Source organism: Canis lupus, chromosome 16 (genome assembly GCF_011100685.1).
Source record: "Canis lupus familiaris isolate Mischka breed German Shepherd chromosome 16, alternate assembly UU_Cfam_GSD_1.0, whole genome shotgun sequence".
Taxonomy (NCBI): domain Eukaryota; kingdom Metazoa; phylum Chordata; class Mammalia; order Carnivora; family Canidae; genus Canis; species Canis lupus.
Genome location: NC_049237.1, coordinates 18,605,500 through 18,618,271, shown reverse-complemented (window position 1 = coordinate 18,618,271; position 12,772 = coordinate 18,605,500). Strand labels below are relative to the sequence as shown.

At 43.4% G+C, this 12,772-nt stretch overlaps 1 protein-coding gene across 4 annotated transcripts in view; it reads right to left on the bottom strand.

Annotated features, from left to right (window-relative positions):
- Positions 1-12,772, bottom strand: part of DPP6 (dipeptidyl peptidase like 6) — an 825,076-nt gene that overhangs the window by 158,158 nt on the left and 654,146 nt on the right. For all 4 annotated transcript variants that reach the window (XM_038559795.1, XM_038559792.1, XM_038559793.1 and 1 more), the window contains exon 7: positions 2,601-2,682. In XM_038559795.1, coding sequence (XP_038415723.1) covers positions 2,601-2,682 — 82 coding nt within the window. The remainder of the gene's footprint in view (positions 1-2,600; positions 2,683-12,772) is intronic.

Sequence of the window (12,772 nt, the reverse complement as noted above, 5' to 3'; positions counted from 1 at the left end):
AGCCACAGCCCTCCAGCCAAATACCCGTTTTTGTAAATAAAGTTTTATCGGAATACAACCATGTCCACGTCTTTGTATATCGCCTACACATGCTCTTGCTCTACAAAAGCAAAGTGGAGACATTGAGACCAAGGCCATGTGGGCTTGCAGAGCCTAAAGCATCTGCTACCTGGCCCCTTTACAGAAAGAGTGTGCTGACCCCTGCTCGGGTACGGAGGACGCTTCCAAAGGCGAGATACATTGCCTGCTATACTTGGTACAAGATCTGTTAATAAAATCCCTAAAGTTAAAAAAAAAAGTTTAGAAACTCAAAACTTCCATGAGCACATTAGTACGTTTTGGTACTAAGCCCAAATATTAGCAATTACCACTTGACTGAATGTTCATCTCCTTGGAGCAGAAAGGGAGCTGAACCTCCCGCACCATCAGTCACACAGACCCTGGCTACTTGCCTCCACCTGACTACATAGTGTTTAAGTGATTGAGGATCACAAAAATGTATTAGGTCATTAATCAATCCTCAACCGAGGAGAGACACATCAGTGGCAGCAAGACATCACAGCAACAGGAGTTCGTGTCACTCCTGAGGATATGAGCCCAGCCTCTCAGAGAAGCTGATGTGAACTCAGCTTTGTGGCCAGTTACTCTTTAAGGAGTTAAGTGTGATGACTCTGGAATCACTCACACCCACCCCAAACCCCCAGAAAGCAGGACACGAGTATAAACTCAATCATCCAAGAGGCAACAGTGCCTTCAGGCAGGGAAGGTAACTGGTCTGGAGGGTGAACAGTCTGGAGCCCCATCTGCCTCTGAAGTCCAGCCGCAGCCCTCATGTCATGCCTGCACACACATCCCTCCCCCTTTGGCAAACTGTGGGGTGAGTTTTCTGTAAAGTGCACGCCGTTTCCAGAAGGTAGGATCAGGTTGTGCGGCCTCTGCTTCAAGGTCTGGCCTCTCCTGTGTGCCGATGTGAGGCGTGAGTCCCTAGGTTAGTGATAATCACTGGGTGACAAGGAGGAAGGCAGTGGGACTGCAGAAAGAGATGCTAACCAGTGTGGGAGTCAGTGTCCTTCTCCTGATGTCTGTAAGAAGGCTGCTTACCCTGAGCTCTTCCTCGAGCTGTGGGAGGAGGTTGGCAAGTGAGGCTGGGGCAGCAGATGCCCCAAGGATCACGGAGAGCAAGGGGAGCCTCTGCGGGGCACCAGGTCACCTGTACGGAAGGACTCGGTGGATGTGGGTACCATTTGCTTCCCAGAAACAACTTCAGTCATGAGTGCAGAGGGATGTCGTCAGCTGCTGGAGACTAAGTCTTGAACACTCTGGGCTCCCTCCTGGAAGCTGCGGGTTCTCCCCGTTTAAGAGTTAGGTGCCTCTCAGGAAAGGTGAGCTTCATCTCCTCGCACTGACTGGGGATTGGTGTCTGCCTGCCACTGGGGATTGGAAGCCTCCTGACCTCCTTTCACTGGCTGACTCATTAGCTAAATCCCGATGGCTGCGTGTCTGGCGCCAGGGTCCTTTAGTAATAGCTAGGACAGTTCTGTGACCTAAATGCTCCTGTGTCTTTAGACCATTTCAAGGCAATGAAACTAATATGCAACCAAGGGAATATAATCATGTCATTGGGAAAAACAAGACTATTTTAATTTCTGAGACAGAACACAGACTGTCTAGTACAATCTCACCCCAAGCTTTTGAAAATAACCCTTTTCTGTGTTATTTTAGGAAAAGAGTTTTTAAAATTCAGCTTCATGTAATCAGCATCAAAGACACGGTGAGCCCGGCTGTGTCACCCGATCTCATGCTCCAGAGGCTTCCTGCAGAGGCCGCTACAATCTCCCGAAAGAAAGTGAAGCAGCACTGACATCTCTCACCCAGCTTTAAGTTAGGGTGAGGCTGGAGCTGAGACACACCCTAGAGATCATCCTATCCTAGCCTTTCACTCAACCTCTGGGCTCGCTGACTGCAGCCTGACAGCTGAGGGTTAGATAACACCCAGGACCAGAGCCCTCGTCTCTTAATTGTTGTTTGCTGTACACCAGCTTTGCCATTCACTGTTTCTTGAAACATCTTGGTTTCGCCAACCTAAGTGGGAATCCATGTGGGTGTCTGATCAGTGGAGCCATGAGGCTGCGCTGGCTTCATGCTGACATCACTTACAGGAGCCTGGCCTCACAAGGGCCAGCAAATCTACTTTCTCAAATAAAAGAACCCCCACAATCCTCCGAAGAACAGAGCCAGACTTCTGAGAGCAAAACAAAAGAAGCTTTCAATAACGATTCTACTCATTTCTATTTATAATCCTTTTGACAAGACTTATCACCTTGACCTCACGGTAAGGCTGTCATCTACACACAGCTACACTCAGGGACCACTTTCAGGGCATTGGATCTGGGAACCAAAGCATGTGATGTTCCAACTTCAAAATAATTCCCCAACAAAAAAATGTCCATTTTACATAAAATAATATTTTATGCAAATATTCTGTGTACTTTTCCCAAATTTCAGTGACATAAACACAGACATTGAGCATCACAGATTCAGCTCTGTGATGTGTGAACAAAATCAAATTCAAACCCGGTCACTGAGCTTGATTGGCTTACCAGCTGCTGGCCTTTGGGACCCCAGCCTGCATATTGCAGTTTTGCATTGCTCACTTCTGGTGGGTCTAGACTTTGAGGATCCCTGAAAGAAAATAAATAATCAATCAATCAATCAACATAGTAGGAAACAAAAATGCTCTTACTCCCTTCTATATTATATGATTTTCAAGAGTTCGTGTTATTAAATAATGTCTCAGCCTCCATTAGATTTCTTCAGATGTACATAATTTACATGAAGCTGAAACAGGTCCATCACTGCTTAACCCAAATAGTAAATATTTATCAAGACAACACGCAGAGAGGTCTGTAGATCAATTATTAAAATATCGACACCAGTCAACATTAAAAATGGAAATGCATAGCTATGCAGTAACAAGTCCCCACGACTTCTAGCTCCATCTTGGGCTTTCCTGGTGGATCACTTTCTTTTTCTAGGCAGAATGCCAGGTCATTCTGACCTTCCAAAACCAGCAGCCTGAGGACAGATTCCGTCCTTTGGTTTGTACTGTGGGGGAGGGAGGGAGAGAGGGAAAAAGGTAAGGGGAGAGGGAAGATTGAGGGAAAGCTTTTTTTCCTTTCAAACATCACTTAGATTTTTCATTAATTTATTGATATTCAAAATACTATGCTAACAAAATCCTACTTTTTTAAAAAAAGATTTTATTTATTCACTCATGAGAGAGACACAGAGAGAGAGAGAGAGAGACAGAGACAGAGACAGAGTCAGAGTCAGAGACACAGTCAGAGGGAGAAGCAGGCTCATGCAGGGAGCCCGACAGGGGACTCGATCCTGGGACTCCAGAATTATGCCCTGAGCTGAAGGCAGGCACTTAACTGCTGACGATCCCCAACAAAATCCTACTTATGTACTTATATAAATGTCATAATGAATGAGTCATAATGAAAGAATGAGAAAACTTAACACTTATAAGTATAAAATATTTCAGTATATTTTGGAGCTACTTTTGTCTACAACACGTGGAAAAGATTCATTTTTATATTTCTTTCAGGTGTTGTATTATCTGTGTTCTGCTGCATAGGCCAGAGTGTGTCAGGTGCATACCCTCTCACGTGGCTATGATGTGTCTCATGCAGAAGGCATGGCTATGAATGCACTCATTCATCTACTGAGAGGCTGTGGCTGAATGGTCTTTGGAAACAGAAGATGCTGAATTTTAGGAGTTGCTTGAATGAAGGAGACGAGGCAAGGAGGAAGGGAAGTAAAGTGTAGGTACTGATTCTGGGCTTGAATCAGCAGAGAATTCTAAAGTAATTGCTTAATAATGCTACCAGAACAAAACAGAATACACTTAAGAGTAAAAAGTGCTGGGGAAGGCAAGATAGTCTCCCATACCCTAGAGTAGTTTTAGGTGGAGTCCCTGGGTGTAAAGAGATCATGGAAGCCCGAAGATGGGGTGATTAAGTACCAGGTAAGGGATGGCAATAATAACAGGACTCGGGTGGGACGGCTGGGCAGTTAGAAGAATAAGGAAGGGGTCTCAATATTCCCAGTTCCGAATGAATTTTAACAAACCTACCATTTGTATGTTTTTAACGTTTCAAAATATTTCAATAACATGGGCAATTTCCTCTTTAACTGTGGGTAGGGAAAGTCTAAGGAGGACTCAAAATCTAGAAGCTATTAAAGAGTGATACATTTGACTGCATGAACGTTTTTAAAGTATTTACATAACAAAAATATCACAAACAAAAGACAACTGACAAACTGGGAGAAAATATTCATAACCTATACCATGGACAAATAGCTAATATCTGTAATATATAAAAAAAATACCCTAAAATATTCAGGTTACAAAAGACTGAAAAAAATAGAAATATGAGAAAAAGACACAAACAGACAACTCACAAAAAGGCTATAAAAAGTCCTCACAGGTTTTAAAAAGGACCAAGCAATGCAAAATTATAGAAATAGAAACTGAAATGACACTGAATTATCGTTTTTCACCTATGAAACTGTTCCCCTCCCCCAAAGAAAGAAAAGTTGTTGGTGAGGCTGAAGAAAAAGGCACCCTTGTACTTTGCTGGTGGGCATGAAAACTAGTGCAATCCTTTTAGAGGGAAACTTGGTAAGACCTAATAAGATACATACTTAACTCTTGAACTAGAACACTTCTGGGAAGATATACTTCCAATAATACAAAAATACATACTCAGAAGGTTATATTCACTGCAGCTTTGTAATGACAAAACATTGGAAACAATTTATGGTTGAAGAAACTATAGTACATCCATACAATGGAATATGGTACAGATGTAAGAAGGAATGAAGACCTCCATAAACTGGCACAGAGTCATTTTCATGATGGAATATGCAAAGCTCAACAGACTATAGTATGTGACCCACTGTATAAGAAAAAAAATATAAGAAAATATACATTTATCCTCACTTGTAAAAAAAAAAAAATACAGGAAGCATAAACCTAAAACCAGAGGTTAGTTATGTATTGGGGGGAGGGGGGCAAGTGGGAAGAAGGAGGGATTGGTCATGAGGTGGCTGGATAAGGAAGGAGAAGCACTTCTCTGGATATATTTATTGGCATAATGCCCAGTCTTAGACCATAGTAGAGTTTCACATACTTTTTGCATGCTCCAAAAATAAAACTAATAATTAAAAACAGTCAGGATGTAGGGAAACCCAAAAAGGAATAACAACACCACAACAGAGCAAAACACTATTGTAAATGAAGCACAAAACTACATGGAAGGTTTTATTTTTCAACATTCCTCTGGTTATTCAGGGTCTTTTCTGGTTCCATACAAATCTTAGAATTATTTGTTCCAACTCTGTGAAAATGAACTCTGTGATGTTGGCCTGGAATCAGAGGTGTTAGTCCAAATTCATGATTTCTAATATGTAAACATACATCCAAAAAAGTAGATATATGGGTATTCAGGGGTTACTGTGCACACATATATGCTCTTGCTCTGTTCACAGGCCTAGAACCAATGACCTCCAATAACAATGAGCACACTGAGTGCTCATATTGGTCTCTAAACACCATTATCCAATAAAAGTAAATAGGGCTCCTAGGAAACGTAACGGTATCTGAGCTGGAACAGGGACAATAGAAGATAAATCTGAAACATCTTATGGGTCCAGAGAGTAAGGAAATACTCAAAAAAGATAGAGCCTAGTCCAAAGAATGGAGAAGCCAGCCTGAAGGAGTTTCTCAGGGCCAAAGCTGGATAAGTCTGAGCAACAAAATAATTAAAAACAGTCTCAGATTAACCCATAGAATAAAATCAACACCCATAAATCCATACTAATATACATAAGTAATCAAATACATAAAGCAGCTCTTCCTCATGAGGGAATTCCAATTAATAAGTGTAGAAAGAAGGAAGAAAAAAAGCATCATATATGTGGCATTTTCACCCACAATGCAAAACCTCACTTCAATCACAAAAAAACACCAGCTGAAACACCAAATTGAGGCACACTTTACAAAATGGCTGACCAATAATCTTTGAAAGCGTCAAGGTCATGACCAACAAGGAAAGACTGAGGAAATGTTACAGACTAGAAGGGATTAAGGAGAACTAATGTCTAAAGGAACGTGGGATTCCGAGACAGGAAGGAGGCATTGGTAGAAAAATAGGTAAAATTCAAATAAGTTGAATTAGTAACACAGTGCTAATTTTAATTTCCTGTTCCTGATAATCACACTGTGGTTTTAAAGCAAACTAATAATATTTCAAGAGTATAAGAAGTCGGGATAGGGATAGAAGAGATTTGTCCTGTTTTTGCAATCCTTTCTTTGCCCAAAATTACTTTAAAATAGAAAGCTAAAAAAATCCAAAAAAAGGAATAGCTTATATCTCATTGGTTATGAAAAATATCAGAAAGAAATGGAAGTGAGAGAATTTCCCTCTTAACACACTGAAAAAGTCTTTGATATTTAGCACAGCACAGGGACTCAATACACGCATCTGAATATGCAGATGAGTAAGGACAGACGGGTTATGGGGGCGGCTCTAAGAGGAAGGCCTTTCGCCTGTTTAAAGACAAACCTAATGAATTCATTTGGTCTAGGTTTACCTAGAATTTTCCAAGCCTGGAGCACAGGGTAAGAAATGTTCAAATTCCACATTCTCACTGAATATTGGAATTCACTTGGTTAGGTAATGATTTCCAGGAGGTGTCTGGGATAATGGGGAACAGCGGGAGATTAGCTTCCCTCTAATCTAGTAAGTGTAAATGCCCTAAAAACTAACTGAAAATGCAATCTCCAAGTGGACAAAGTGCCCCAGAAGATTTCATGAGCACCTGGCCAGCAACAGGATGACCATACGTGCATCCCACCTTTGTTACCTTCACTCCTTCTCTAGAGCTCACATATGTTCCCTTCCCCTCATCGCTAGCGTGTTAGACACATTTCTACAGCATGAAGACCGCAAATGCTAAGGGGAAGAGTGTGAGCTCCGGCCCCATGTCACACAGATCAGTCACTCGGATTAGCCTTAATGAGGAAGGTGGATAATAGTTATCCTTTCCCCCACAGAATGGTTGTGAAAATGAAGAGAAACAGCGAAATGTTACTTTATAAACTCTAACACACCCTGTAGAAGGAATTTTTATTTTCCTAGCTAGTGAACCCTGGTAAGTTAAATGCCCGAAGTGAGTTGCAGAGTTGTCTCAGTCTATCTTTAGGTAAACACAAGAGTGCACGCACCTCACACAGGGTGGAAAGCTCGGATGTGGTGGAAAGAGCTCTAAGAGGCTATAAATGTAATTCTGAATTCTGCCATTAACCAGCGGTAGGGTGTGGGGTAATAGAGAAACTTAACCTAAGTTTGTTTCCTCATGTATAAAATGAGAATAAAAATGCTTCCTTCACAGGATTGGATTTAATGATCTACTGCATGTGAAAACAGGTAGTAGAGAGCTTACTGAGTAAATATTCAATAATGCCACTTTATTCGTTGGTAAACTGGTAAATAATTAAGTTGATTGTGCAAACCACTATGTATATGTAACTTTAACAAAAGGTCCAATGATGTATCAGACATGAGGATAAATTTACTATAGAATTCAGCAATGAAACACCTTGATTCCTGTATTATGTGGGGGTGGGTTTAGGGACCTCAATCCTCAACCCTGCTCACTTGTTTCTATGAAATAAACCTATATTTTGCGTGGGAATAAGATGGTATAAGATTCATTTGTTTTCAAGTTACAGTGGATTTCAGGGTGGTCTGTTCGACTTTCCCTCCCCTGTGGGATCTCTTCTTCAATGATTCACCAGGTGGTCATCTATCCTCTGCTCAAATTTCCCACTGAATGGCTTTCCTTGCATAATTCTTTCTCTGCCCCAGCCTAGCAAGTGCCCAGCTTGGGTTTTTATGCTTAGCCCACCCCTTCATATAAACATCTAGGCTACTGCAAACTAGCAGAGAAAGCACGAAGCCAAGTGCAACTCTAGTCAGCTGGGTTTGAACAGTCACTTTCTCAACCATGATTCCAATCTTTCCTGCTTTCCTAACCTCCGGCATCTGGAAATAGGGCTTTATTTGCAAATAGGCTCTTTGCAGATGTAACCAAGTTAAAATAAGGCATTCTCAATTAGGGCGGGCCCCAATCAAATTGAATCCTAATCTCCTTTATTAGAAGAGGAGAAGACACAGGACAGACATAGTGGGAGAAGCCTAGGTGACAATGGAGGCAGAGACTGGACTGACAGGGTCCATCAGAAGCTGGAGGGAGAGAGGAAGGATCCTTCTCTACAGGTTCTGAGGGAGTGTGGCAGCCCAGCTGACACTTTAATTTGGACCCCTGGCCTCCAGAACCCTGAGGGAATGAATTTCTATTGTGTTAAGTCTCTCGGTTTGTGGTAATTTGTGATTGCAGCCCCAGGATATGAATATACCCTTCATTTCATAGATAAACTGAGGCCCAGAGTGGGAAGTGCTTTGTTCAAGGACACAAAGCTGATCACTTTTTGACTAAAGATGAATCTCCTGCTTTGGCCGAGGGAGAAAAAAAAAAATCTCCAACTGGTTTAAGGAACAAAGTAGAAAGACCTTCAGAGAGCAGAGCAAAAGTAGTCCCCGAGGAAGCTTTCTCTGCAAAACACAGTACCCACCTGGTGGTGCTTCCTTGTGGAGCACATGCTCCCATCAAGAGGGAAGTCCTGGGTTCCTCCTTCCTGCACCGAGGACCGCTAGCAATGCTCTCTGCATGAAGGTCATTGCCATCAAATGATTTCCTCTCATGAACTGGATTATTCTGCTGTTTTTTAGGTGTGTGTGTGTGTGTATGTGTGTATGTGTGCATGTGTGCGCGTGTGCATGCATGTGCATATACGGTAATGCATAAAGGTATATTTTTATTTGTTTTGTGGTCGGTTAGTTCCCCCCCCCCCCCAATTTTCTGTCTTTTTAAAACTTTATTCATTTATTTTAAAGATCCATGGCAGGCTCTGGGATAAGTCATCTCCAGGAGATGGACTGGTAGAAAAAATGATTAAGGAAGAATAAAATGATCTGGACTTACCATATCTCAAAATAATCAAGCAATTCATTCTAATTTTGCTTATTTGAGCAATAAACAAAACAGGGCATCAGTCATGTTGGATTTTGAAGAGTAAATTATTACAGCAAAGTTTATTCACTTATCTTTTTAAGTTGGTTAAAGGGATTGGAAAACTTCCCAACAAAAACAGTATTGGAAAAGTAAAGCTAAAAATTATTTTTCTGGCTCCTAACCCTTTTGTGGCTAAAGACACCCCAAACTAGCATTTCAACATCAAATAGAATGTGTTTCCTGAGTATTCCTATGTGCTTGGCATGGCGGGTAGTTTAAAAATATAAGACACACTCCCAGTCCAGGACAGTGTCTGACTCATTGTAGATGCCCTTAAATATTAACTGAATAATGAGTAAAATGGATGGATGAATGGATACATACGTGGGACCTCATCTCATCACCACCTGCTGATTGGTTAGGGTCAGTGATACCTTTAAATTCATGTAGAACTTAGTCATGGTATCAGTTCTTACACTTAATCTTAAATTACATGGTTAATTTCTTGAGGGCAGGAATCGTCGTAGGCATCAACCCTTACTGGGCGGCCAACACATCCTACCATTACTAACTATGAAGTGTCTCCATATCTATGGTGTACCAGACGTTCCTTCCTTAGGAAATATTTGATAGAGAAGTTCTGCTGCAGAGTCACTCCAGCCACTGAAAGATGATGGGGTGGCTCACTCTGAAATGTTTGTGACATCTCCCCCATCCAATTCAGGGGACACTTCAACACTTATGATCACAAGTACGAGTGCTAAATAAAGTCACACAGAAATTCTTTTAAGTAAAGAGGGGCTTGTGATGTACTTGTTACTGTATCCTCAGTTGTAGGCATGGGCTCAATAACCTCTGGTAAAGCAGAAGTAAAGCAGGAAATGAGACAGGAGTGGGCAGGGTCTGGAGCATTAGCCAAATGACAAAGCATATTTGGCGGGGCTGGTGGTGGTGGTGGTGGTGATGAAATGTTGGAAAATTGAATGAGGGGATGGCTGTACAATTCTGGGAATATATAGCCACTGGCCTGTATGGTTTAAATGGATGAACTGCATGGTGTATGAATTACAACATGTCCATAAAGCCAGGGAAGGGGAGAGAAGGAGGAGAGGAAGAGGAGGAGGAAGAATGGGGAAACAGGGAAAGAGCAGGAGGTGAGGGGGCGGAGAGGGGGAGGAGGAGCTCTGGCCATGGCCGCAGCTGCCTTACGAACATGAAGGTTTAAGGTTATATCCACATCACTTCCTAGTGATTTAGTGCCACACCTTCAAGCTCTGGATGCTTCCTCAGGATGTGCTCCCTGACTTGGCATTCCTGCCCTGCCTACCTGCACAGGGCCAATCATCCCATAGGAGACAGTAGCAGGTGGCCAGCCTGAGCAGGGCTGGGAAGGGGGCCCCATGCCGTCCTGCTGGATGGCACTGGACAAAAGACTGCTGGATTATAAAGTCTTGGGATAAGGTGGCATTCATAGATAATACGAACAATATTTCTTTGAGTTTCTGAGATTTAGCAGTTCATCAAGCAACAGGGAGATGGACAGACTGTCAAATTTCAAGAGCATGCACCCCCCCCCCCCAAAAACAAACAAACAGAATGAGAAGTTTATAATGTTTCATTATAAACTCACAATTCTGCAGGTCCCCAAACACTCTGGTAGCCACCAGCGAGCATCCTGGCAGACTTGGGGGAAAGCCACATGTTGTTTCCTCTTCCTATACTTAAAACCTTTGTATTTACTGTTTCTGAAAGGTTTTCATAACCAATATATATTTTCTCTTCAGTCGCCTCTTCCAAGAGGAGCTGGGAAGAGCCCAGCTGGGATATTTACAAGGAACGATAGGACAGTTTGGAGGTTTCCCATGAAAGGTTTAGGCTGTAAGAAGCTGTGCAAGCTATGCAGAGGCCATACAGGACAGAAAGCTTTGTGTCTCACATATTAAGAAGCAACTCGGAACATTCCTATGGTTAAGCTTGCAGACAGCTGAGATGAGGAAGATGGCCTTTTGCATGGTGAGAACTTGGACAACCTCTATGTATACGATCTTCAAGAAGGTCCACATCTGAATTTCAGGACCAAGTATATGTGGTATAGTTAAAAAATGCATATTCAATATACCCATTATATTCAAAGCATAAACTGCAGAGAGAAGACTCAGCAAAACCTTCTGGCCTGTGGTACAAATGGGGTTTCCCAAACATGGCCATAGCAATATTTCTGGTCCCAAATGCTTTTTCTAAATCGTGATGCTCCCTGAAGATGAAGTCTATTTCCTCGAAACTGACTGAGGCCCTCAGATGGCATCAACGAGCAGAAGGCAGCCCAATTCCTCTGCCAGGCTCCTGGGGCTGAGTCACGAAGGCAATAACGTGCTCCTTGTTTCCCTTCTTTCGCAAGTGCACCTGTTGGAATGCAGCCACCATGCTGCAAGGCAGCCCAGGCCAGCTGGAGGATCACACTGAGGGGTTTCAGCCAGCAGACCCAGCTGAGGTCTTGGCCAACAGCCACCATCACCTGCCAGCCTCTTGACTAAGTCCAGCCCGGAGCCTCCAAGCTGCCCTGGCTGCCACCCAGTGAAGCCAGCATGGGCTGTTCCTGTTGAGCCCAAAGCAAATGGCAGATTTATGAGCAAAACAAATACTGCCAGTTTCAAATCATTCAGTTTTGGGGGTAATTTGGTATTCAGTCATAGTACCTGGATTGGAACATCCAGCATGAGTGCTGTACAGAGAAAATAAGAAGAAAGTACGGTACAGAGTGGGGTTTAAGACGGTTGGGACAAAGGGATCTTCGTGGTGTCATCTGAAAGGTGCAGGCACTGCACATCTATATAAAGAGCAAAATCCCCTCCCTGTGTTTGCAACACGCTCCCAGCAATCAATCAATCCCCTCTCAATGGATACCTCTTGCTTTCCTTCATTCTTCCCCCTGTAGTAGCCCTCTCCCACTCTCCCTGAACATCTCCCATTACTTGATCTTGGCTTTTTTATTTGCACATCCATCATTGATACCTGAGTGGTTAAGGGCCGGGGAGACGTCATTGGACTCATTTGTAGTGGGGACGACAAAGCCCACCTCTTGGGGGGTTCTGAGGGTAAATTAGATGACTTCTGTAAGGCGCTGTCAGTACTTCGTTCAGCAGGCTGCAAGTCTGGTGTGTGAGAATGCGTCATGCGTGCCATGAGGGAGCTGGTTCATGCGTCTCTAACCTGTCCAGAGCCTGCCTGCATCCTGAGTGCTGAGGGAGGCACTGAAGAAGGCAGGTTCCTGGTCTCTGTCCCTGGTGCGCTGTGCACAGAGAGGGACATCCTGTTGCCCTGTCCCCTCTGTTGTCTTCAGTAACATCTCTTCTGTGCACCCAATGGCTGGCCCCGGTCTGCTCACACGTTACAGCCTCCCTGCAGCGGGCGGAGGTCGTGTACTCCATTTGGTTAAGTGCAGGTGGTATGTGCAGCTTCTAGGAAGCGTCCTACGATGGAGGGGGCATGCTCTTCCGCCCTGTGTTCTCTCCGGCTAGCTGAAAGTCCTGAGCAATGGCCAGACCCGGGGCAGCCACCAAGGACTGAGGAGGAGGCCACCAGGCTGGAAACAAGGCAGTGGGGCTGGCTCCCTCGCCCTCTGGGCTCC